This window comes from Theropithecus gelada, chromosome 1, assembly GCF_003255815.1.
Source record: "Theropithecus gelada isolate Dixy chromosome 1, Tgel_1.0, whole genome shotgun sequence".
NCBI classification, from domain to species: domain Eukaryota; kingdom Metazoa; phylum Chordata; class Mammalia; order Primates; family Cercopithecidae; genus Theropithecus; species Theropithecus gelada.
Genome location: NC_037668.1, coordinates 114,924,658 through 114,950,994, shown reverse-complemented (window position 1 = coordinate 114,950,994; position 26,337 = coordinate 114,924,658). Strand labels below are relative to the sequence as shown.

Below are 26,337 nucleotides of genomic sequence, written 5' to 3'. Positions count from 1 at the left end.
ACTGCAAAACTAGATATTACTCAATTACATGTTATTTTTAGTCTAGTCTTTCACCGATTTCCCTACATCTAGCCCTTGTGAAATGAAACACAGATATAGAGATAATAAGAATGATAATCAATTTGAGCCAACTTTATCTCCCTACCAGCATTCGGAGCTATGGCCACAGAAGAACGGGATTTGAAGCCAGAGCTTCTCTGGAGCACAGTCTGAGCCACCTTCTGCTACACATTCATCAAAGGTCTAGAACAAAGACAAAGCAGCATGGGTAAGCCATAAATCCAAGTCTCACCTATCAAATATCTAATGTGGTAAATTGTTAAATAATTGGGTGAGAGTAGGTGGGATGAGACACTCTTATTTTGTTTGAAGTCATGTAAATTAATCACGGTTGGGCATGGTGGCTCACACTTGTAATCCCAGCACTTTGGGAGGCCGAGGTGGGCAGATCACAAGGTCACAAGATCGAGACCATCCTGGTTAACATGGTGAAACCCCATCTCTACTAAAAATACAAAAATTAACTGGGCGTGGTGGCTTGTGCCTGTAGTCCCAGCTACTTGGGAGGCTGAGGCAGGAGAATCGCTTGAACCCAGGAGGTGGAAGTTGCAGTGAGCCGAGATGGAGCCACTGCACTCCAGCCTGGTGACAGAGCAACACTCCGTCTCAAAAACAAAAACAAAACAAACAAACAAAAAAATCACATACTGCCTTGTAACAGGCAGCTCTTAGGATCTAGTTTAGAATCTTAGGATAGGTTGATCTGTCTGTCTGTCTGTCTATAGCTTTATCTACATAACTTGTTTCATGTGCTTTTTAAATGTGTTATGTGTTATGTTGTGTCTTTCCAACTACAGTGAAAACTTCCTGAAGTAGCATTCGTGGATCATGCAGTAGCATTTGTATCCTCCAGAGCATATAGAATAGTGCTATATAAACCACTTGCACAATTAATATTTGTAAATGACTACTGAAAAGACTGCGCTTTGGGGATTTACATGGGTATTAAAGGCATAGCTCTAGCAGAGATGAAGACAGAGGAAATAAAATATTTTCATGAGGCATTTGATATTATTTCTGAATTTTTCTAGATGGTCTTAGATTTGCCAGCCTAGGCCATTTTCTAAAAAGTGGTTTTATTATCATTTGTGCCGAATTTTGTAGCTCATAAAAAGAAATAAGAAATAAAACCTTACATATCTATATATCTACCATATCCCAAACTACAGCTATTCAGATTTGAGTATTTGGTGGTATTTTCTCAAAATGAATAAACTATGTCCGTCAGGTGAAAGAATAGCTGACAGTGTTGATACCCCACGTGTTCTCAGCTGGAAGCTATTCTGACCCTCAGGTGATATTTGGCAATGTTTGAAGACAATTTTGGTTCTCACAGCTGAGGTATGGGGGATGCTACCAGGTAGAAGTAAGAGATGCCGGTAAACATCCTACAATGTATAAGAAGCCCCCACGACAAAGAATTATCTGGCCCAAAACAACAATAATGTTGAGGTTGAGAAATCCTGTAATAGGCCAATGATAAAAATTAAGCTTTCAAGCAAAAAATAAAATTTTGGAAAACTTGTATCTGCCACCATAAGCTTGACAGTCTCCCAATACTTAATGACTCTTCTGATGAGACTAGTGGTGATATTAATGAATATGAGTTTTTAATGCTGTATAACAAAATACATTAACATTTGAAAGGTCCATATAAGTCAGTGAACCAGTATGTTCCAAATGACCAATGTATGATGTTTCAAAATTATGCTTGGTTGAAAGATCCATTCCAAGTGTAAAACGTATCAACAGATTTTAATGTAGTAAAGTGTAAAAAGGTCACTGCTATGGTTTCAGATTCTACACTGCAACTAACTTTTGAAACTACCACTTGTCAAGTTTTAGTGTTTACTAAAGAATAGCCGCAATTTCTTGAAAAGGCTATTAAAATCCTCCCTTTTCCATTTATATATCTGTGTGAAGCTGCAGTTCCTCAATTCAACCAAAAGAACATTTTGAACAAACTGAATTCAGGAGCAAATATGAAAATCAGCTGTCTAGTTTCTCAGGGTTCAAAACAAAACAAAACAAACAGAAAATTAAAAAAAATAAAAATAAAAAAAGAAAATCGGCTGTCTATAGTAAGCCAGATGCTAAAAAGATATGCAAAAATGTAAACCGATGCCACTCTTTTCATTTTTTTGTCGGAGGAGAAATAGTTATGTGCATTAAAATATAATTTATGTTAACATATGATGGCTTTACTATTTAGTGTTTTAATATTTAAAAATTTTTTTCAGTAAATGGCAAATTTACTGATATTGGTAAACATCAATAGATATAACTCAAAACAAAAGCCATAAACAAAAGCTCTTTTATGGAATCCTTAATAATTTTTAAGAGTATAAAAAGAATTCTTATATCAAAAAGTTTGAGAACCACTGATTTGAATGATATAGTTATTCACTGCTCATCTTTGGATTACTTAATATCCCTATTTTCCAGGTGCTGGGCACAGGTTAAATTAAGTAAAACTGTAGTTCTAAAACATGCAAATTTGAAATCTCCCAAATCAAAAGCCTTCCATTCTTTACAAGATCAAGTGAAAGCTATCCTAGGTGCACATATATCTAAAATGTGTTTGAAGTGTAACTACAGAGCAGTTCAGATTACTAGAGTACGTCAGTTTAAAACATAACAGTTGCCGTAAGTGCTGAACTGAATACTGTTTAATATACCTCAAAATATCACTTGAGATGCAAATAATCTACAATTTTATAGAAATAAAGTTATCTACACTTTCTTGGGAATAAGCGCCATTGCAAGGTATTTCCAACATAATCATGGCCGCCCTTTAACCTCCAATCTTTCTAAAACCTGTCCAGCTTTAGAAATGTTATATGTATGCAGTCTTACCAACTTTACAGATAAGTTTAACGAAAACTCCTGCTAGTTAAAGATATTAAGGAGTTATTTGCAATAAACACCACTTAACTCATTAGGATATCAGCATTAGGTTAACCAACATGTGTATCACGAGAAACAAGCCAAATTACTAAAAATGTCTAATCACCAATATGTTTCAAGACTGAAAGGGTACATTCAATCATAAAACAAAGTAATTTCTTATTATTATAAATTCAATTATTTACAGATAGCACTGTCCTCATAAGAAGACAATGCAATAGTATTTTGCTGATGTTATCAACACTACATCTAAATAAACAGGTATATTAATGTTTATTTCATAATGACATTAAAAAAACAAAAAAACAAAACAAAACAAACCCCAGGCCTTATTATAATCAGGGTGAAGAACAGGTAAAGCTCCAGGATGGCCTATCTACCTAAAACTTTCAAACATGAAAGGGAGACGATGTTAAAACGTCTGCCTGGATTTTTTCATGAATACTGAATACGCAACTTTGGAACATGTTTCACAGAAAAATGTCAGTGACATGTTGCATTTCTTCTCTCCTTTTCAAAGGATATAAGAGAGGTTAAGACTATGGGCTCTGGAATTAGAGTGCTTGGTTTTAAATTCCAGCTCTACCATTTACTAGTTGAATGACACCGTGCAAAATACTTAGCTTTTCTGTGCCCCCCAGTTTCCTTTTCTGTAAAATGAGGACAATAACAGCAACCACCCTATAGAATTGTTGTGCAAGCTACCTGAAAAAATACATATGAAATAACTTAAAACACTGCTTGGTATAGTATACAGTAAATGTGAGCTATTATTAGTTAATACTGTTACTGTTAATAATTACTGTTAATAATTATTAGTTATTATTACCCAATCACCCAAACTACACAGGCTAGGAACCACAGAACCATGCTATCCAGGGCTGACAATGACAAATGATGGATATAGGGGCCTACATGACTGCAATCTTTTCCTTTCCAACACTAACGCTAATATTACTTTGGTCAAAGGAGGGAGACAGATACTAACATTTACTGAGTCAAGAGTTAGTGTACATAGGGCTAATACAAAAAATAAAAAGAAAGTGCACAAGTGAATTTAGAAATAAATATCAATAAATTATAAAGTAGTAAGTTGTAAGAGTTATACTAATAGATTTTATAAAACTTTTCAGAATCTCCATAATAAATATTTCTAGAAGATTAAATAATGCTAAGAGATAGCATTATTTAAGAAAACAGATTTGGTTAGTTATCTCTGGATCAGTACCTTCTGCCTAAAACTTTGAGACTAAAGAAACAGCAATTTCTAGAAATCATTAAAAAGGAAAACAAAACAAAAAACCACTGTCCCATCATGTGACACAGAGGATACAACTAATTTAGAAAAAATATTGTTGGGTGTTAATTATCATAACATACCAAATATCTGGCATCGCTACTGTGTAATAGTTTAGGTTTAAAATGTGCAGAATTCACACACTCAACCATTTGTTAAGCACTTACAGGTAACCTAGGTATGATGTTAAATTCTGAGGAAACAAAGATGAATTAAATATATGCTTCAGGAAATTCACCACATTTTGGAGAAGACAGTATGTAAACTGGTAATCCAAATATCACAAAATAAATGCTTAAAAGAAAGAGATTTGAATGAAGTGCTCTGGAAGCCCCGAAAGAGATATGACTAACTGCCTAGAGGCATCAGAAAAGACTTTATGGAAGTGGTCATGTTTGAGCTACATCTTAAAGGTGGATAAAGAGTTTTCCAGAGTAAACGAAAGGCATTCTCAATATAGGGAATAACACATGTGTAAAAAAGTATGAAGCATTAATAACTTAAGCAATAAGTTCAGAGGATGGTGACATTTCATGTGGCCAAAGCACTGGGCACCTAAAGGAAAATCAGACAGGAGAGCTTGTTCTGAGATCGTGTCTAGTTGTGTCTCCTATGTCTTAATCTGTGAGCAGTGAGGTCCCAGTAAAGGTTTTCCACCAGAGAAGTGACAAATCAGTTTGATTTCTTAGAAATATAACTCTGGTAATACTCTAGAAAATGCAATGAAATGGAAAACAACCAAAATCTGAGCCTGTTATGAACTTTGTTGAGCCATTATTCTCTTCTTGCCAGAAAAAAACAGCTGCTTAGCAAAATACTGTCCTTAAGCTGATGATCACAAATATAAACAGCCATCAATACTAAGAGAATCAAAAAATATACAAAAATATATCATATTAGTGAATAATTACAATAATCGCACAGAAAATTGTTAACAGAACCATAAAGAAAACATGATTCTGCCCTAGAAAAGAAATATTTTAAAAAATCACAAAAAAATGTATATTACAATATATCAGCTATGTAACTTCATTTTGCTTCTTCATATTTTGGGTTCTCTTCAAAATTTCCACAATAAGCAGGTAATACATTTATAATTAACATCAAATTTTAAAAGCACACTGCTCACTGCATTTCATAAACAATTATCTTTATAAAAATCTTAAAACTAAAATATTACCTTTTTGTCTCCTTGTTTTCGTCTCCGTAACCCTGGTCTATAATCATCTCCAAATCTCAGAAAGTAATAATAAGAAACTAGCCTCTCAATAGGATCCCTTATGACATTAATGTAAATTGGTTTCTTCTTCACACCAAATCTGAAATAAAACAAAATTTCAAAGGTGAAATCAACATTTTCAATCTGTTTAGGAGTGCCCTGAAATTATATGTTTAAGTCTGAAGTACTGGTCCTATAAGGAAAAAAGAACATGAATTAATTTAAATAATTTGTATGTGTGGCTCTTGGGAACTATTTCATGATTATTCATGTCAGAATATAGTAAACAAGAAATATGAATTTAAAAGTTACGTCTGAAGATAAAGGAAAGGAGATAAAAATGAATGAAAAATAATTTTAAATTTTACCAGCAAGAAGTATATAAAACATTTTACTTCTATGTCTTCATTATACTTTAAGCCCAAGTAGAAAATCCCTTCTCAAATTAGTACCCACATATTACTAGGAAAGAATCTAATATTTATAATTTTAAAAAATGAACTTATTTTAAAAATTGTTTTATTACATTCCTGAATAGATCATCTGGTGCTACAGAAAAATTCAAATCTGCATTAACTATGTAGCAATGATTTCTCACTTCTGGCTCATCAAACTAGCCAGATTTGATAGTGTTTTCTGAACACCATCAAACGATACAGCATCAGTGAACACAAGTTGACCATTATCAATCTACCTTCTGTTGCTGATTTTAAAGACAAGATAGAAGTGAAAGACACTAGGTTTTCAGCATTATTTTCTTAGGGAATGACAGAGTTGATGGAACACTGAAGACTTTTACTTTAGCAACCCTTGCAGACCCTAGAACTGTACAACTGGCTCCCTGTTTTACTATACTCCCTTGTCCCCAGTCTTAAAATTTTACAGCTACTATGTTGATTCTTACTTTTCCATAATAGTTCATTTCATAAAATTTCAAAGTCGTTTTGATTGTTTTGTAAGCTTTCTCACAGATGTGACCTGTCTTCATCATTCTTTCTCTTTACCACTTCCCTTTCACTCAGCCTCTTGCTTAGATTACTGCAGTAATATAGTTTTCTAACATCCAGTTTCTCTCCCTTTCAATCTATCTTCCATGCCAATTCTCAAAGGATGTTCCTAAACATTATTTGTTAAATCACTCTTCTTACGAATCTGAAATAACTCTACTGATGTATTGATACGAAACCCAAACTCCTTTGCTGGTTGTCTTAGGATTCTTTTACCTTATGTCTTAGGTACCACCTTAGTGACCTAACTTTCTTTAACTCTCCTCAAACAAGAAACCATTTATCTGTTATAGTTAGGTTGGCCTTTTTTATCTCCTCCCGTATCAGTACTTATTCTATTTCTCTTTAAATATCTTTGCTTATTCTGTCTTCCTTGAGTGTCACTCTCATTTTTCTTTTCTTTTTCTACATTAATTCATTCAAAAATACTTTTTGTATGCACCTAATATTGCCAGATATAATACTATTCTAGGTACCAGGAATACAACAATGAACAAAAAGACTAAATTTCTTGTCCTTCTAAGAGCTGACATTCTACTTGGCACAGACAGGCAATAAACAAATAAATAAGCATATATTACAGATGATAAAAAGTGCAAAGGAGAAAAATAATTCAGTGAAAGGGAATAAAGAGTGCTAAGGAGGTGAGGGAGAATACAATTCAAAATAGTGTTTTTCGGGAAGACATCACTAGTCTTATGTAATGAGGAAGGTACCATGCAAACATCTGGGAGAAAGTGTTCTGGAAAGATGGGATTTCCAAGTAAGAGGCCCTTGAGGCAGCTAAGTTCCAGGTGTTTTGAGGAAGAGCAAGGAGATCAAGCTGCCTGTAGAATCAAAAAGGGAATACCACAGAAGATAAGAGAGGTGGGGGTGAGGTGGGGTGAGTGCAGATTGTGTGGGTCTTCCATACTGTTACAAGCATTACTTTATACAGAGTCAGGAGGGAGGTCACTGAAAGATTTAAGCAGAGAAGCACCATGACACGACTCATATTAAAAGGTCATTGGCTGCTGTTTTGGAATTAACAGAGGGGCTATAACAAAATCTTGTGACCTCTCTTCCTGATGACTCTAGCATACAGCTCTATTTGCTTTCATTTGACACCTCCTGTACCTAAGAGCTATCAAGCAACTTAACTCTTAGCTTATCCTACTAGTGTTTCTCCTGTAAGTCTTTCTCCCAAACAGCATTATAAGCCACTTGAGGGTAGGCATAGTACCAATAGTGCAGTAAAAATTTCTTTCACAATTTTTTTAAAAGAAGAAAACAGTACTGTTGCAAACACATAGCACTGTCACATTCGGTATTAGAGTAGAAGTTCCACCAGGGTGGGGACTATTTCTCTCTTGTTCATGGCTTTATCACTAGTGCTCAGCACTGTGCCCAACACACAGGTGCTGAATATTAATAGAATTAGGTTGAGGAGACTGTTGTGAATCAGCCACTAACAAAAGTGCCTTTCTGTGAGACAGTACACTGAGTAGTAAGAAAGTAAGGAGGCAACAGCAATGCATTGCTGCTCCCTTAGCTCACAGAGCTGAGAGGTTTTTAATAGGAAACTACAAGGAGAGATTACAGGGCAATGGGTTAGTGATTCCATTCTTAAGACTGAGATTCCTGGGAATCCTCTCTATCCTCTCCATTATTAGCCATTGCTCCATCCCAAGCCATTCCTTTGGGAATAATCTCCTCACAGAAGAACATCTCCTACTAATGTTTCCTCCTTTCACCTAGTCCCTGACATGTAGAGCAGACAGCAATTACCAGGCAGCAGTAAAAGGGAATATGGCATTTTACAAAACTCTTTTTGCTGTCCAGGAAAATGACTATGTGTGGAATGGCTTTGGGTGGCATTTATTAGGAAGTATGATTTTAATGAGACATAATCTGTGAACTCATTTTGAAAACAGATATGAACTATCACATGTAACTTAGGGAACAGTTATATAGACACAAAGGGCTGGAAACAAGGGATTATAACAGATAATGGGCATGATTAAAAATAGCAACTGGACCACTCAGCTCAGCCAGTTAGAAAACAAGAGCCGCTCTGGGGACAGGGCATAGCTAAACAAAAAGCAGCAGAAACCTCAACAGAGGTAAATGCCCCTGTCTCAAAGCTTTGAAGAGAGCAGTGGATCTCCCAGCATGGAGGGTGAGATCTAAGAACGGACAGACTGCCTGCTCAAGTGGGTCCCTGACCCCTGAGTAGCATAACTGGGAGACATCCCCCACTAGGTGCAGACCAACACCTCACACCTCACACGGCAGGGTACACCCCTGAGACGAAGCTTCCAGAGCAAGAATCAGACAGCAACACTTGCTGTTCAGCAATATTCTATCTCCTGCAGCCTCCGCTGCTGATACAGGGTCTGGAGTGGACCTCAAACAAACTCCAACAGACCTACAGCTGAGGGTCCTGACTGTTAGGAGGAAAACTAACAAACAGAAAGGACACCCACACCAAAACCCCATCAGTACGTCACCATCATCAAAGACCAAAGGCAGATAAAACCACAAAGATGGGGAAAAAGCAGTGCAGAAAAGCTGGAAATTCAAAAAATCAGAGTGCATCTCCCCCTCCAAAGGAACGCAGCTCATCACCAGCAACGGAACAAAGCTGGATGGAGAATGACTTTGACGACTTGAGAGAAGGCTTCAGTAGATCAAACTTCTCAGAGCTAACGGAGGAACTACATAACCAGCACAAAGAAACTAAAAACCTTGAAAAAAGAATGGATGAATGGATAACTAGAATAATCAATGCAGAGAAGACCTTAAAAGAACTGACAGAGATGAAAACCATAACATGAGAACTATGTGACAAATGCACAAGCTTCAGTAACCGACTCGATCAACTGGAAGAAAGAGTATCAGCGATTGAAGATCAAATGAATGAAATAAAGTGAGAAGAGAAGTGTAGAGAAAAAAGAGTAAAAAGAAATGAACAAAGCCTCCAAGAAATATGGGATTATGTGAAAAGACCAAATCTACATCTGATTGGTGTGCCTGAAAGTGACGGGGAAAATGGAACCAAGTTGGAAAACACTCTGCAGGATATCATCCAGGAGAACTTCCCCAACCTAGTAAGGCAGGCCAACATTCAACTTCAGGAAATACAGAGACCACCACAAAGACACTCCCCGAGAAGAGCAACTCCAAGACACATAATTGTCAGATTCACCAAAGGTGAAATGAAGGAAAGAATGTTAAGGGCAGCCAGAGAGAAAGGTCGAGTTACACACAAAGGGAAGCCCATCAGACTAACAGCAGATCTCTTGGCAGAAACTCTCCAAGCCAGAAGAGAGTGGGGGCCAATATTCAACATACTTAAAGAAAAGAATTTTCAACCCAGAATTTCATATCCAGCCAAACTAAGTTTCATAAGTGAAGGAGAAATAAAATCCTTTACAGACAAGCAAATGCTTAGAGATTTTGTCACCACCAGGCCTGCCCTACAAGAGATCCTGAAGGAAGCACCAAACATGAAAAGGAACAACTGGTACCAGCCATCACAAAAACATGTCAAAATGTAAAGTCCATTGATGCTAGGAAGAAACTGCATCAACTAGCGAGCAAAATAACCAGCTAATACCATAATGACAGGAACAAGTTCACACATAACAATATTAACCTTAAATGTAAATGGACTAAATGCTCCAATTAAAAGACACAGACTGGCAAACTAGATAAAGAGTCAAGACCCATCAGTTTGCTGTATTCAGGAGACCCATCTCACATGCAGAGGCACGCAGAGGCACACATAGTCTCAAAATAAAGGGATGGAGGAAGACCTACCAAGCAAATGGAAAACAAAAAAAAGCAGGGGTTGCAATCCCAGTCTCTGATAAAACAGACTTTAAACCATCAAAGATCAAAAGAGACAAAGAAGGCCATTACATAATGGTAAAGGGATCAATTCAACAGGAAGCGCTAACTATCCTAAATATACAGGAATCCAATACAGGAGCACCCAGATTCATAAAGCAAGTCCTTAGAGGCTTACGAAGAGACTTAGACTCCCATACAATAATAATAGGAAACTTTAACACCCCACTGTCAACATTAGACGGATTAACGAGACAGAAAGTTAACAAGGATATCCAGGAATTCAACTCAACTCTGCACAAAGCGGACCTAATAGACATCTACAGAACTCTCCACCCTCAATCAACAGAATATACATTCTTCTCAGCACCACATTGCACTTATTCCAAAATTGACCACATAGTTGGAAGTAAAGCACTCCTCAGCAAATGTACAAGAACATAAATCATAATTAACTGTCTCTTAGACCACAGTGCAATCAAACTAGAACTCAGGACTAAGAAACTCAATCAAAATCGCTCAACTACATGGAAACTAAACAACCTGCTCCTGAATGACTACTGGGTACATAACAAAATGAAGGCAGAAATAAAGATGTTCTTTGAAACCAATGAGAACAAAGATACAACATACCAGAATCCCTGGGACACATTTAAAGCAGTGTGTAGAAGGAAATTTATAGCACTAAGTGCCCACAAGAGAAAGCAGGAAAGATCTAAAATTGACACCCTAACATCACAATTAAAAGAACTAGAGAAGCAAGAGCAAACACATTTAAAAGCTAGCAGAAGGCAAGAAATAACTAAGATCAGAGCAGAACGGAAGGAGATACAGACATAAAAAACCCTCCAAAAAAATCAATGAATCCAGGAGCTGTTTTTTTGAAAAGATCAACAAAATTGATAGGCCGCTAGCAAGACCAATAAAGAAGAAAAGAGAAAAGAATCAAATAGACGCAATAAAAAATGATAAAGGGGATATCACCACCGACCCCACAGAAATACAAACTACCATCAGAGAACACTATAAACACCTCTACGCAAATAAACTAGAAAACCTAGAAGAAATGGATAATTTCCTGGACATTTACACTCTCCCAAGAGTAAACCAGGAAGAAGTTGAATCCCTGAATAGATCAAGAGCAGGCTCTGAAATTGAGGCAATACTTAATAGCCTAACGACCAAAAAAAGTCCAGGACCAGACAGATTCACAGCCGAATTCTACCAGAGGTACAAGGAGGAGTTGGTACCATTCCTTCTGAAACTATTCCAATCAATAGAAAAAGAGGGAATCCTCCCTAACTCATTTTACGAGGCCAACATCAACCTGATACCAAAGCCTGACAGAGATACAACAACAAAAAAGAGAATTTTAGACCAATATCCCTGATGAACATCGATGCAAAAATCCTCAATAAAATATTGGCAAACCAAATCCAGCAGCACATCAAAAAGCTTATCCACCATGATCAAGTGGGCTTCATCCCTGGGATGCAAGGCTGGTTCAACATATGCAAATCAATAAACGTAATCCAGTATATAAACAGAACCAAAGATAAAAACCACATGATTATCTCAATAGATGCAGAAAAGGCCTTTGACAAAATTCAACAGCCCTTCATGCTAAAAACTCAATAAATTCGGTATTGATGGAACGTATCTCAAAATAGTAAGAGCTATTTATGACAAACCCACAGCCAATATCATACTGAATGGGCAAAAACTGGAAGCATTCCCTTTGAAAACTGGCACAAGACAGGGATGCCCTCTCTCACCACTCCTATTCAACATAGTGTTGGAAGTTCTGGCTATGGCAATCAGGCAAGAGAAAGAAATAAAGGGTATTCAGTTAGGAAAAGAAGTCAAATTGTCCCTGTTTTCAGATGACATGATTGTATATTTAGAAAACCCCATTGTCTCAGCCCAAAATCTCCTTAAGCTGATAAGCAACTTCAGCAAAGTCTCAGGATACAAAATCGATGTGCAAAAATTACAAGCATTCCTATGCACCAGTAACAGACAAACAGAGAGACAAATCATGAATGAACTCCCATTCACAATAGCTTCAGAGAGAATAAAATACCTACGAATCCAACTTACAAGGGATGTAAAGGACCTCTTCAAGGAGAACTACAAACCACTGCTCAGTGAAATAAAAGAGGACACAAACAAATGGAGGAACATACCATGCTCAGGGATAGGAAGAATCAATATTGTGAAAATGGCCATACTGCCCAAGGTAATTTATAGATTCAATGCCATCCCCACTAAGCTACCAATGACTTTCTTCACAGAATTGGAAAAAACTGCTTTAAAGTTCATATGGAACCAAAAAAGACCCCGCATTGCCAAGACAATCCTAAGCCAAAAGAACAAAGCTGAAGGTATCACGCTACCTGACTTCAAACTATACTACAAGGCTACAGTAACCAAAACAGCATGGGACTGGTACCAAAACAGAGATATAGACCAATGAAACAGAACAGAGCCCTCAGAAATAATACCACACATCTACGGCCATCTGATCTTTGACAAACCTGACAAAAACAAGAAATGGGGAAAGGATTCCCTATTTAATAAATGGTGCTGGGAAAACTGGCTAGCAATAAGTAGAAAGCTGAAACTGGATCCTTTCCTTACTGCTTATACGAAAATTAATTCAAGATGGATTAGAGACTTAAATGTTAGACCTAAAACCATTAAAAACCCTAGAAGAAAACCTAGGCAATACCATTCAGGACATAGGCATGGGCAAGGACTTCATGTCTAAAACACAAAAAGCAATGGCAACAAAAGCCAAAATTGACAAATGGGATCTAATTAAACTAAAGAGGTTCTGCAAAGCAAAAGAAACTACCATCAGAGTGAACAGGCAACCTACAGAATGGGAGAAAATTTTTGCAATCTACTCATCTGACAAAGGGCTAATATCCAGAACCTATAAAGAACTCAATCAAATTTACAAGAAAAAAAAACAAACAACCCCATCAAAAAGTGGGCAAAGGATATGAATAGACACTTCTCAAAAGAAGACATTCATACAGCCAACAGACACATGAAAAAATGCTCATCATCACTCGCCATCAGAGAAATGCAAATCAAAACCACAATGAGATACCATCTCACACCAGTTAGAATGGCAATCATTAAAAAATCGGGAAACAACAGGTGCTGGAGAGGATGTGGAGAAATAGGAACACTTTTACACTGTTGGTGGGACTGTAAACTAGTTCAACCATTGTGGAAAACAGTGTGGCGATTCCTCAAGGATCTAGAACTAGAAATACCATTTGACCCAGCCATTCCATTACTGGGGATATACCCAAAGGATTATAAGTCATGCTGCTATAAAGACACATGCACACGTATGTTTATTGTGGCACTATTCACAATAGCAAAGACTTGGAATCAACCCAAATGTCCATCAGTGACAGACTGGATTAAGAAAATGTGGCACATATACACCATGGAATACTATGCAGCCATAAAAAAGGACGAGTTTGTGTCCTTTGTAGGCACATGGATGCAGCTGGAAACCATCATTCTCAGCAAACTATCGCAAGAACAGAAAACCAAATACTGCATGTTCTCACTCATAGGTGGGAATTGAACAATGAGATCACTTGGACACAGGAAGGGGAACATCACACACTGGGTCCTATTGTGGGGAGGGGGTAGGGGGGAAGGATAGCATTAGGAGATATACCTAATGTAAATGACGAGTTAATGGGTGCGGCACACCAAGAGGGCACATGTATACGTATGTAACAAACCTGCACATTGTGCACATGTACCCTAGAACTTAAAGTATAATAAAATAAATAAATAAATAAATAAATAAGAAACTGACTTTCAAGAATTAAAAAAAAAAAAATCGAAGTATACTCATACATGAAGTACTATTTAGCAAAATAGTACTGATATTGTGCATCAAATTAGATGAAGGTCATCAAAAGCATCATGCTAAATGAAGACACTCAAAAGACTTGATGACTGATAAGATATAGGTGGTGATAAAAAAAAGTTGTCCAAGATTACTTGAAAGTTTCTTGTTTGGTTGTCATGACAGATTAGAATGTGTAAACCTTCCAAAAGAGAATAATGGAGGCCAAGAAAGAGTCTTATACAATGCCTAACTAAGAGTTGGAAATAAGGACCAGCAGAGATTCAGACAAGAAGAAGAAAATACCAGTTAAGACAATATGCTAACTGTAAGAAGACAGAATTTTAAAAAGAATCATAGTAGGAATCATAATACTGCTCTGAGGCACAGAACTAAGTGCTTCATCTACATTATCACATTTAATCCTCACCACCACCCCATGAAGTAATTATTTTAATTATTCTCAAATTAAAAACAGGACACTGAAGATCAAAGATCTGAAACAATGTGGCTGAGATCACACAGTTAGCAAGGAGTCTAAGTGGATTTAATGGCAGATCTGTCTGATTTCAGAGACAGACTTCAGAGTTCCCTCTTAGCAGTCTACAGGATCAATGCTGTAGAAAGAGCTAGTAGTACAAGGTTAATAAAAATGCAATCCCACATATTGTCTGGAATGATTAAAATAATTTTCTATAGTATCTACAATGTTGTGACATATTTGTTAAAAGTTGTAGAAAATGGGGCAAACGTCATCTGGTTTAGCAGAGAAGTATTAGGTAGAAAGGACAATCTCACATGATTCTATATATTAACTAATTCTATTTAGACCTAAAATGTCACTTGATTACTGTTTAGAATTTCAGACCTAATGAAGCATTTAGTTGTTTCTTGTTGCAACATAGCTGCTTCTTTACTGATTCACTTCATTTGTTCTGAAAATAATACTAGAGGCAATATGAAGAAACCAAAATTACAGCAGTGAAAACTCATTCTCATTTCTGGGGACAACCACAAAGGTACATACCTGATATATGCCTGAATAAAACTGTTATATCAAAAATAATTTTCAAATACCTCTCAAGACAGATGCTGACATGTGACACTGAGGTAGTTAGAGCATAAAAATCTTAGCAGAGTCTGACAGAAAGTACAGCATTAAAAGTGTTCTTTTAGCTATTATTCATTATAAATGAAAATGTTTATTACCGAAGAAGTGTTTTTGAAAGAGACTTCTAACATTTTAATTTTCTAAAGTTTGAAGAAAATCAAAATGGGATAATAGATGCTATTAAAAAATGAATAGTATACATTTAAAAGGGGAGGAATACGTAATATTTTTACTGTTTATAATAAAACATAATGAACTGATAGTTACAGAAAAAAAGATTTCAGTGAACTCATTAAGTTCAAGAACTGCAACTTATTCAACTTTGTATTTCCTGCATACTATGACATTTTGAAAATGTTCAACCTATATACAATTTTAAACTGGAAATTTTTCAAATTTATAATAATTTATATCTACATTATCTTAAAATTGTATCATCCACCAACTAAAAAGAAAACAAAACATAACCTAACATTAAAGGGAAAAAATAGAAAGGAAGAACTAGGAAATATACTTCTAAAAAATCAAAGAATAAGATTCAGACAAAAAGAAGCAAGATGGGATAGGAATGCAAAAATGTAAAAAAGATATTTTTGTTATTCTAAAGTTCAGTAAAAAACAAATATATGTAATCAAAACATGGCTTGAACAGACAAGCCTGCGAATATAATGTGTATTTTGGTCAGGCTAAACTAGAAAGGAGCTTTCATTTTTTATTTCTCTATCTTATTTCCTAGGTTTCTTGGGGCTTACACTTGTTTTAATGTCTCTGCTAAGGTAAGTTTTAAAAAACTATGTGTTAAATAAGTATTTTGCCAAATTCACCACTTTCTCTTGAAAGCAAGTATTTTAGTGGACTCCACAAAGTACTATGCCAGTCAAGAATATTGTTTTGAAGAATAAAGCACAACTGACCCTTGAACAATATGAGTCTGAACTGCGCAGGTCCATGCATACATAGATTTTTTTCAACCAGACACAGATACAGTATTTGAGAGATGTGAAACCTGTGTACAAGAAGGGCTGACGTTCAAATCTGTGGGTTTCACAGGGCCAACGAAGGGACTTGCGTATGTGATTTTTATACACTCAGGCAGTCCAAGAACCAATCCCCTGGACATACCCCAGGGACGACTGTAATTTAAAAATTGGTAAGGCGATGTTTCTTTCCTCTCCTTCCCCATTTATGGAGCATATGGCTATTAAGCTAAAAGATATTTGAGGATACTAGTTACATCTACAACAGTTCTTGACTACACAGATACATCAAAATACATTTCACCTAGGCTGATTTTGTTTAGGTATTTGTTTAAAATCTTGGAAAAATCTATGAAAAATTTTCACAATACTTTTCCCTTCAAATAACTTAAGACTCACTACGAAAGTATTCCAACCCTTAAAAATTCATGTCAGCATTTAATAAATGAGATTAATCTCTTCAAAAAGCTTTATTTTTTCAACTACAAGAACCTCAGCATATATCAGAGTTTTGTTCTAAGTACAAGACTTTGCCAAAAGCAAAAGCACTCAATATATAATTTTAATAATGAAAACCTAGACTATTAGAAACCAAGCTGTGTGTGGAAAAAATAAATCATTTAGGTGAAAGGGTAACAAACATTTAATTCAAGGATAACGCAGCCCTGAGGGAAAATATGCACATGAACGAAGCTTATGAAATTGGTTCAATGCCTATGCAAAGAAAAAAATAATTAGTTTATTTTAAAGCTGGCTATAAAATATTTTCAATATTGCAGTATGAATTATTTATAGAAAAACATACATCTAACTTTAAAGCTACAATTTTATTGAAAGATCTTGAGTACTATGAGAGGAACTAGAAATAGGAATATATCATTTTATGTATGTAATATTTGGGTGATTCTTTTTTAATTACATGATTTCCCAAAAAGTTAAGATTATCAGTTTTAATCAGTAATATTTTATTCTACTTTTTCTTTTCAAAATTAAGAAGTAAAACTGAGAGTGGGATATCACTTTTATTTTTTTTTTTTTGTTTTTTTTTTTTTTTGAGACGGAGTCTCGCTCTGTCGCCCAGGCTGGATTGCAGTGGCCGGATGTCGGCTCACTGCAAGCTCCGCCTCCCGGGTTCACGCCATTCTCCTGCCTCAGCCTCCGGAGTAGCTGGGACTACAGGTGCCCGCCACCACGCCCGGCTAGTTTTTTGTATCTTTTAGTAGAGACGGGGTTTCATCGTGTTAGCCAGGATGGTCTCGATCTCCTGACCTCGTGATCCGCCCGTCTCGGCCTCCCAAAGTGCTGGGATTACAGGCTTGAGCCACCGCGCCCGGACACTTTTATTTTAAATTTTATAAAAAATGCCTTTTAAAGTTGACTAATACATCAAGGTGTGTTACTCTGAAATCATAATAGCTAATTTAAAAACTGAATGAACATGTCTAAGCTTAAATAATAAAAAAATTTTTTTTAGTGTTTTTGAAGTTAATGAAGAATCTTAGGGAAAGCATTTGGATTTGAGGTTTACTATAATGGTACTATGTGTGCTACCAAAAAAGTTCAAATGTATCCATAAGACTCTTATGTTTGGAACATTACGTTTAATTAATTTTCTGATTAATAATATGGCACAGACTCTACAGAAAGCCACATAGTGCTTGAATACTGTGAGCAGGCGTATAGTTTTCTGAACCTTTCTTGAGAGAACTATTAATATGACAGAGGCCGGGCACAGTGGCTCATGCCTATAATCCCAGCACTTTGGGAGACTGAGACAGAAGGATCACCTGAGTCCAGAAGTTAGTGAGAGAGTGAGTGACAGGGAGGGAAAGAGAGGAAAGCGGGGGGTTGTGGGGGAGAGAGAAAGAGAAAATCATTAATTTTTTTTTAAAAAAGCCTCATAACACATCATAATTTAAAAGCTAAAATAAGGTAGCCCAAGGGAAAGTGTATACTTCACTATGTCTTGGCTGAGAAGCAGACACACTGGAGCACCAGTAACTTAGTAAGAGCTTTTTTACTTTCTCAGTCAATGATGTGGTAAGTCATAATCTGGCCTCTAGGTTATAACTTGAGCTCTCCTGAAGTAGTGTCATTCTGGTTGTACAAGGCACATACAATAATAAACTTTAAAGAGTAATACTTAATATATAATTAATATAAGGATTGCCAATTTATGAACACTAGAGGGCAGTAAAACACTAAGAAGATATATTTAAATTACAGCTCTAAAACTGGCAAAGGCAAGTCAGTACATTCTTTTATTAGAAAATCCTAACAATTTAATGAATTTATTCCTTTTTACGTTACTAAAGTACAAAGCATTCTTTAGTGTGTCATTTTAGTGTAACTTACTTTGCAAAATCCAAGTAAGAAACGTGTCCATGATAAAATCCTGGTTTCATCTCCTTCCAGGAAGTTATATTCTTTACAAAGCGCACCTAAAAAGGGAGAACACACTCATTATGTACAATTTAAAGAATATGAAATTTGATGATAGCAAAATATTTCCAAGTAAGGAATTTAAAAACCTAAAACCATTCTTACAGAGCTTGAAACACAGGTTAGGACTAAGGAAAGTATAGTGTAATCAGCAACTACTAAAATTCATCATAGAGACAGCTACTATCATTACACTCAAAAAAGAGTGAAAGATGATTCTGAAAACAAACTGGCACAATGAAATCCTTTACAATGCTGTAAATACATTTACATAGGGTTGGAGGAAGGTCATTGTGGGGGTATTTGCATCTACATCCCACCAACACACATGCTAAAGCAGGCAATACAGGGACATTCTAGCATATCAAACGTTTTCTTCTCAGATGCTTGCTGTTCATAAAAGTTTATTTTTATTAATGACTCAACAAATAAAAAGTAATCTTTAAACCAAAATGATTTTTAAAAAGCTGATGGTTATCAGAAGATATTTAAGAGTTAACAGCAGACATCACAAGCTTGTTGATAAAAAGATTAATAAAATTAAGAGATGTAATACAGGTCAAAATATTTAAAATTTCTAAATATTTAACTTACTGGAATTAAAGTATACAAACATTAATATGAAAAATTCTCTAAGTATGTTTTAAAATGTCTAATAACTGGTTAATATAGAATTTGATAAACCTAAGTATCACTAGCTGCAAAGCAGTGATACACAATTTCTCAATGGAAAATGGTATGCATTTTTGATAAGCAAATCTCTGCATGATAAACAGCAAGTGGTTAAGAATCTCTTCTAGAACCTAGATAGAGTGCAGAAAATTGGGGCAGTGAGGTCCACCAACCTATACCGCACCAAAAGCATCGGCAAGCTATGACTTCAGCCTCTCAAACACAGAACTGTCAGTTGCATAATTCTGGCAATTTATCAATCTTTCACTTACATCATAGAATAGGGATAGTCACATGGAGATATTCTGGAATACTTCATACTACACTCAATAATATCAATGAATGACGATAGCTGCCTCCTATTAAAGGCCTATTGGTAGGTGAGGGAGGGGAAACAGTGCAGATATAGCTATATGTCAGAGAATGTAAACTAGAGAAAAATGAGTTCTGGAAGAATTTATCTTTTAGGGGAAGCATTAATAACTCACATACTAAGAGAAATTATGAAGCTTTTAGAATGGAAATGGTATATATGCCTTACTTGGCCGCTCCATACACACATACATCCTTAAATTAAAATCTCAAAAATGAGCTGCAGATAAAAATTAGGTTGCATTAGAAAGTATACCATGTCATTTTAGCAGATATTTTCAATTTTTCCCCCCACTGAAACTGAAAGAGCCAAATACATGTGATTTGAGGTTTTCATGTTCTTTCCAATTCTTCAACTAAGGCACCAAACAGAATGAAAATACCAAATTGCAAATGAAACAGAAACAAAATATAAAATTAAATAATCCAGAGCCTACATCTTTAATATACTTTATATGCTGAATATGAAAAGTCTTTATAGCTGCCACTTAATGGTACATTATTTCCTATAAACCTTTGGTTCTATGAAAATCAGTTCTAGTATTTCAACTAAAAATGAGAGGAAAAAAGATGGCAAAGAGAAAAAGGAATTGAAGATGGTGGCTAAAGGGAGCTTAAGACATATTTAGCAACTCACCTCTGTTTTCCAGAAGCTGAGATTTAATGTGGACATGGTGATGTAGGAGGGAAATGAAAGACGCTACATTGAGGTCTGAAAAAATAGTGTTATATAAACTAAATAGCAGGGAAGATCATAGTACGAGCTTGGAATATACTGTGGTGAAAGACTTAGGCAGAAATAAGAGTCAGGTACAAATTCAAATATTCTTTTTCCTCCAATGAAGCTTCCTAAGAATGGTCAATATTAAACTAAACCCTCTCCTGAGGATGAGTGATATCTCATCCAATGTGTGTCCTTCAACACAAAGTGAAAAAAGCCCAGGAAGCTGGGTAATGTCTACACTACCACAAGGCTTCTCATTTCTTCTAGGTTTTCCAATTTACTGGCATATAGTTGCTCATAGTAGCCTCTAATGATCCTTTGAATTTCTGTGGTATTAGTTGTAAGGTCTCCCTTTTTATCTTGGACTAAAAGTTTCTTGATTTTGTTTATCTCTTCAAAAAACCTTTTTTTTTTTTTTTGAGACGGAGTCTTGCTCTGTCGCCAGGCTGGAATGCAGTGACGTGATCTCAGCTCACTGCAACCTCCGCCTCCCGGGTTCAAGCAATTCTCCTGCCTCAGCCTGCCGAGTAGCTGGGACTACAGCACCCAGATAATTTTTGTATTTTTAGTGGAGATGGGGTTTCACCATGTTGGCCAGGATGGTCTCGATCTCTTGACCTCGTGATCTGCCTGCCTCGGCCTCCCAAAGTGCTGGGATTACTGATCTTTCTGTATTTTTTTTGTTTCAATTTCATTTATTTCTCTTCAGATCATCATTATTTCTTCTATTCATTTTGGATTTGGTTTGCTCTTGCTCTTCTAGCTCTTTAAGATGCATCACTAGGTTGTTTATTTGACGTTTTTCTGTTTTTCTGATATAGGCACTGATTGCTATAAACTTTCCTGTTAGCACAGATTTTGCTGTATCCCATACATTTTGGAAGGTTGTATTTCCATTTTCATTTCTTTTAAGAAATTGTTAAATTTCCTTCTTAATTTCTTTATTGACCCATTCGTCACTCAAGAGCATGTTGTTTAATTTCCATGTGTCTTGCTATTGGTTTCTAGTTTTATTCCACTGTGATCAGAGAAGATATTTGATATTATTTCAAATTTTTTTTTGAACTCTTTAAGACTTGTTTTGTGACCTAACACGTGATCTATCTTTGAGAATGATCCATGTGTTGAGAAGAATGTGTATTCTGCAGTCATGGTATGAAATGTTCTGTAAATATTTAGTAGGTCCATTTGGTGTATGTTGCAGATTAAGCATGGTGTTTCTTTGTGATTTTTCTGTCTGGGTGTTCTGTCCAGTGCTGAAAGAGGGGTCTTTAAGTCTTCAGCTATTATTGTAATGGGGTCTATCTCTCTCTTTAGCTCTAGTAATGTTTGCTGGATGCTCCAGTGTTGGATAGACATATGTTTAAACATTTTACATTCTCTTGCTGAATTGACTCCTTTATCAATATTTAGGACCCCCGAGCACTTCAGCCCATGGTGGCCGGGCTTGCTGGAACTGAGATACTAACTGCTGAGATGGAAGATTAACCTCTGGCTAGAGCCGTCTAAATGTTCCTTCTGTGGGCACCAGCTGAGCTCTGCCCCATGTTACCTTCTGTTGTGACAGGGCAGCACCATATGCAAATGCAAAGTCCCACAATCACTGTGCTCTCCCCATCCCCAGGGTGCAGATTCTCTTTCTGCACCATGTGGCAGGTACCAGGAGGAATGGGGGAGGGGTGGTGTAGGAGATACAAGACTGTGTTTCCTATCCTCTTCAGTGCTTCGTTCCTTAATATATTAAAACTAGGTACTATGATTGCTCACCTGATTTTGGTTCTTACGGGGGTGCTTTTTTGTGTGGACAGTTTTTCAATTTGATGTTCCTGCTGGGGGACAATTGCTGAAGGCCTCTATTTGGTCATATTGCTCTGTCTTCCTCCCCCATATCATGATTCTGCTTTAACCAACTTGGACACTGAAAATCTCAACTTTTATCCACTACTAAGGCAATCCCTCAGATCCAGTCATTCAAAACTACTCCACCTCTCTAGCATCTCAAAGCTCTGTTGATATAACTCTCACAATTGTTTATTTCCTTGTGAATTCATTCATTAACTTTATTATCATATCAACTTCCAATTCACCCTGATCACTACTCTCTTTACTGGACAACCATTTTAACAATAACCCTTGACATTTGCTCCCTTGTCTTTTTATTATCTTGGGTAGCCAATGGGGTTGCTGAGTACTCCTGGTTGAAACCAAGAGACTACGTCTAAATATCTATGTAGGATTTTGAATTTTACTTCCTAAATTCACGCTATCTGAGGTAAATTCAGGTGATTATTATTGCTTTAAAATTTTCTAGACTGCATTGTTTTTTCTCTTTTTTTTTTTTCTTTCTTGAGACAGAATCTCATTCTGTCACCCATGCCGGAGAGTATAGTGGCATGATCATAACTCACTGTAACCTCTAACTCCTAGGCTCAAGTGGTCCTCCCACCTCAAGTCTCACAGTAGCTAGCACTGCAGGAATGCACTACCACGCCCAGCCAAGATTTAACTTCTTTTTCTTCTTTTTTTGGTAGAGTAGTTAGCAGGGCTGTTCTTGAACTCCTGGGCTCAAGCGATCCTCCCACCTCAGCCTCCCAGAATCCCAAAGTGCTCACAGGCCTAAGCCACTGCACCTGGCCTCTACTATTGTTAAAGTCCTCGAAACACACAGAATTTCTTTCTAAGCTCAAACTAAAAGCATACTAAAGGCTACATATGTAATATATCTGGCATATGTATTTTTCTTTCATCTCATCAGCATTTAACTAAGGCAATATGTTAAAGTTTCATTAACATAGCTGTGGCTGATTTAAAATTTGCAGTAAATCAAAAGATGCTGAACTGAGGTTTACCTTCTCTTTATGAAGAAAAAAGTGTGAAGCAAATAAATAATGTCAATACGGCTAACATGATTCACACTAATCTAGAAAACAGTCTGAGCATTTGAAAATGTTGGCCAGGTGTGGTGGCTCATGCCTATAATCCTAGCAGTTTGGAAAGCTGAGGCAGGCAGATTTCCTGAGCTCAGGGGTTTGAGACCAGCCAAGGCAACATGGTAAAACCCCGTCTCTACTAAAATACAAAAAGTTAGCCAGGCGTGGTGGCTCATGTCTGTAATTTTAGCTACACGGGAGGCTGAGACAGGAGAATCACTTGGACCCGGGAGGTGGAGGTTGCAGTGGGCCAAGATCGCACCACTGCACTCCAGCCTGGTCTAGCCTGGGCGACAGAGCAAGACCGTGTCTCCAAAAAAAAAAAAAAAAAAAAAAAGTATCATTTACATACTGCTGAAATTCCATATTATCTTTATCTCCTCTTCAAAACTGTTCTCCAAGGAAATAATATAAGTAACTCCCTTTGAAAAACAGTACTTTCAAACGTTTTATTTTTAAAGTATTAATTCGGCCACTTCTCCTTTTACACGTTTAACATTTATCCTTAGTTCTCCATAACTTTCCTGGTCTCTACTCTTTCACGTTCATCTTTTCTCTCTCATCAGTCTAGTCCCAGTTCTGCTCTGTCATGATCTGCCTTCTCACCTCCCTGTACCACTTGCTTTGTCTTTCAGTTTGTTTTCTTCTGGTATTTCTCTTGGGCATGCTGCCGAAGACCTTGAGGTAAGGTTCGAAAATACAGAGGAGTAAGAAGAGGACACTGAGATTAGGTAAGCAAACTTCTACTGTTCATTTTATGGATTCTTACTGACTATACTTGGCACAAATGAAAGGTAAAGTGATAGGCAAAAAAGGAGCAAAACTTAATAGTATCAATTAAAGTTAAGGAGACTGAAGACACTGAAAACTCTGGCATGGGAGAAGAAATAAGGCCACTATAGTAACTTAAGTCATAGAAAATTTTCATACTCTGATTGAAATATGTTACCAAGAAGAATGTAGTCAGATGCAGTAGTCAGATATAGTACATGAAAAGCAGCTAGCCTGAAGCAGAGAGTAAACTGTGATTTTTGTTGGATCTGATGACTTAAGTCGGGCTAGCAAGAAATAAGAAGAGACCTTAAGGAAAAACACAAACAATATAGGTAATGGTGTTGGGGTTTTTTGTTAGTTGAATCAGACCTGAACTGATGTTACAGGAAAAAGCTAAGAAGCACCCATCTCACTAACAGTAGTGTCTTGACCTATATTCTTAACAGATCAACCTCAATATTATGATTATCTGTGATCACAAAAGCATTTGTTTTCACCATCTAAAAGAGCAGGGATGCCATCCTGAACATTCTGGCCAAATTCCAACTCTGTAATTACTATCTGTTGAATGAATGCTACTATTAACTTGAGTAATTACTATATACTGAACTCCCACTGATGCATTTACTTAAACATTTCTTGTATGGCTGTGGGTACTTTTATGAGACTAAGCCAGGAAGAAAGTTTTCTACACTAACAGGAAAACAAAGTAGTGGTTGGATAAAAATATAAGAAAAGTTTGCAGTAATTGAACATATCTTCACCAAAGTTCAGAGCTGTGCTGCTCAACCTATTTTAGGAGTATATGGCAGGGGGCTGGTTCCCAATCCAGCTGAGAGATAAGAATAGATCATACTGCTGTCAATCAGAGGGGCTCACTCTGCCAGTAATTATTATCATCTACCGCTATCAAAATCTATGTTGGTCCATTTGTTCATTCATTCAGCATTTATTTAACAAAAAATGTAGTTTCTACTATGTCTCAGGCACTATGCTAAACATAAGGGATATAGTGGTGAACAAGACAGACAAAGTTCCTGTCCTTAAAGATCTTGTAATAGAGGAAAAAACCGGCAGTAAACAAACCAATATGTAAGATAAGTTAGTAAGCTGATTAGTACCAGAGAAGACACAACAAGAGTGATATGGTACACAGTAACTTAGAAGAGGTAATTAATACGTAGGATGGAAAGGCATGGTTTTTCTAAGAGGATGTCATTAAACCTTAAATGGATAACATGAAGCCAACTCTTGAAGAAGTCAGGAGAAGTGCATTCTAAGAGGAAAGGATAAGTGCAGAGTCCTTAAAATGGGAAAGGCTTGGCGCATTCAATGAAACACAAGGCCAGTGTGGCTAGTGGGTAAGAAGTTGGTGCACACAAGGGCTAGATTAAAAAGGGCCTCTGGGTCTAAGTAAGAAATGTGGATTTTGTAGGGGAGGTAGGAATAATAAGTTAAAGATAAGTACCCTACCATCCTGGGAAGACTAAAATATTCATCTTCCCATATCCCTACTGAGAATCATCATCTGGATCTTTGTTACTCAAACCGCAGTTTAAAGACCAGCAGCATTAATTTTGGCATCAAGTGGGAGTTGTTTAGAAATTGAAAACTGGGCTCCATTTTGATCCTTCTGAATCTGAATCTGCATTTTAACCAGTGATTAGCATACATATTATAGGTGGAGAAAATTCATATAAAGTGCTGCTCTGAAAAGTATCTGCAACTCCTGGTGAACCGTGGGCTCTAATGCAGATAACCTAAAGTTGGCTTGAGAGTGAATTAAAAGAAAAAAATTTACGTTGTTCTTCAGAGAATACAAATTCTAGATATTTCCAATGTTTTAACAAAAGGAGTTAAATATAATCGTAGACCTATACATATGAAAGCAAAAAAGAATTTTTTTGAAAAATCATAAAAGATGTTGCTAATCACGTATTTGGTATGGCTACTTTAAAGACATGATGTTCTCTAATGTAAAGATATTTACATGACAGCAAAGCAAACTCCATTTTTCAACTAGAAGAGTTGATTGATTACCCATCTCTTGCCAATTCCTATCTATTAACTAAGTAAAGTCCATCTCAAAAATATCTTTAATGACTGAGTCCACGCCTTATTCTAATTGCT

General features: G+C 36.4%; 1 protein-coding gene across 2 annotated transcripts in view; it reads right to left on the bottom strand.

The window, feature by feature from the left end:
* HS2ST1 (heparan sulfate 2-O-sulfotransferase 1) overlaps window positions 1-26,337 on the bottom strand; it is a 200,201-nt gene that overhangs the window by 11,912 nt on the left and 161,952 nt on the right. For both annotated transcript variants that reach the window (XM_025389006.1, XM_025389015.1), the window contains exons 3-5: window positions 18,649-18,734; window positions 5,445-5,583; window positions 146-243 (exon numbers count right to left, since the gene is read on the bottom strand). In XM_025389006.1, the coding sequence (XP_025244791.1) occupies window positions 146-243; window positions 5,445-5,583; window positions 18,649-18,734 (323 nt within the window). The remainder of the gene's footprint in view (window positions 1-145; window positions 244-5,444; window positions 5,584-18,648; window positions 18,735-26,337) is intronic.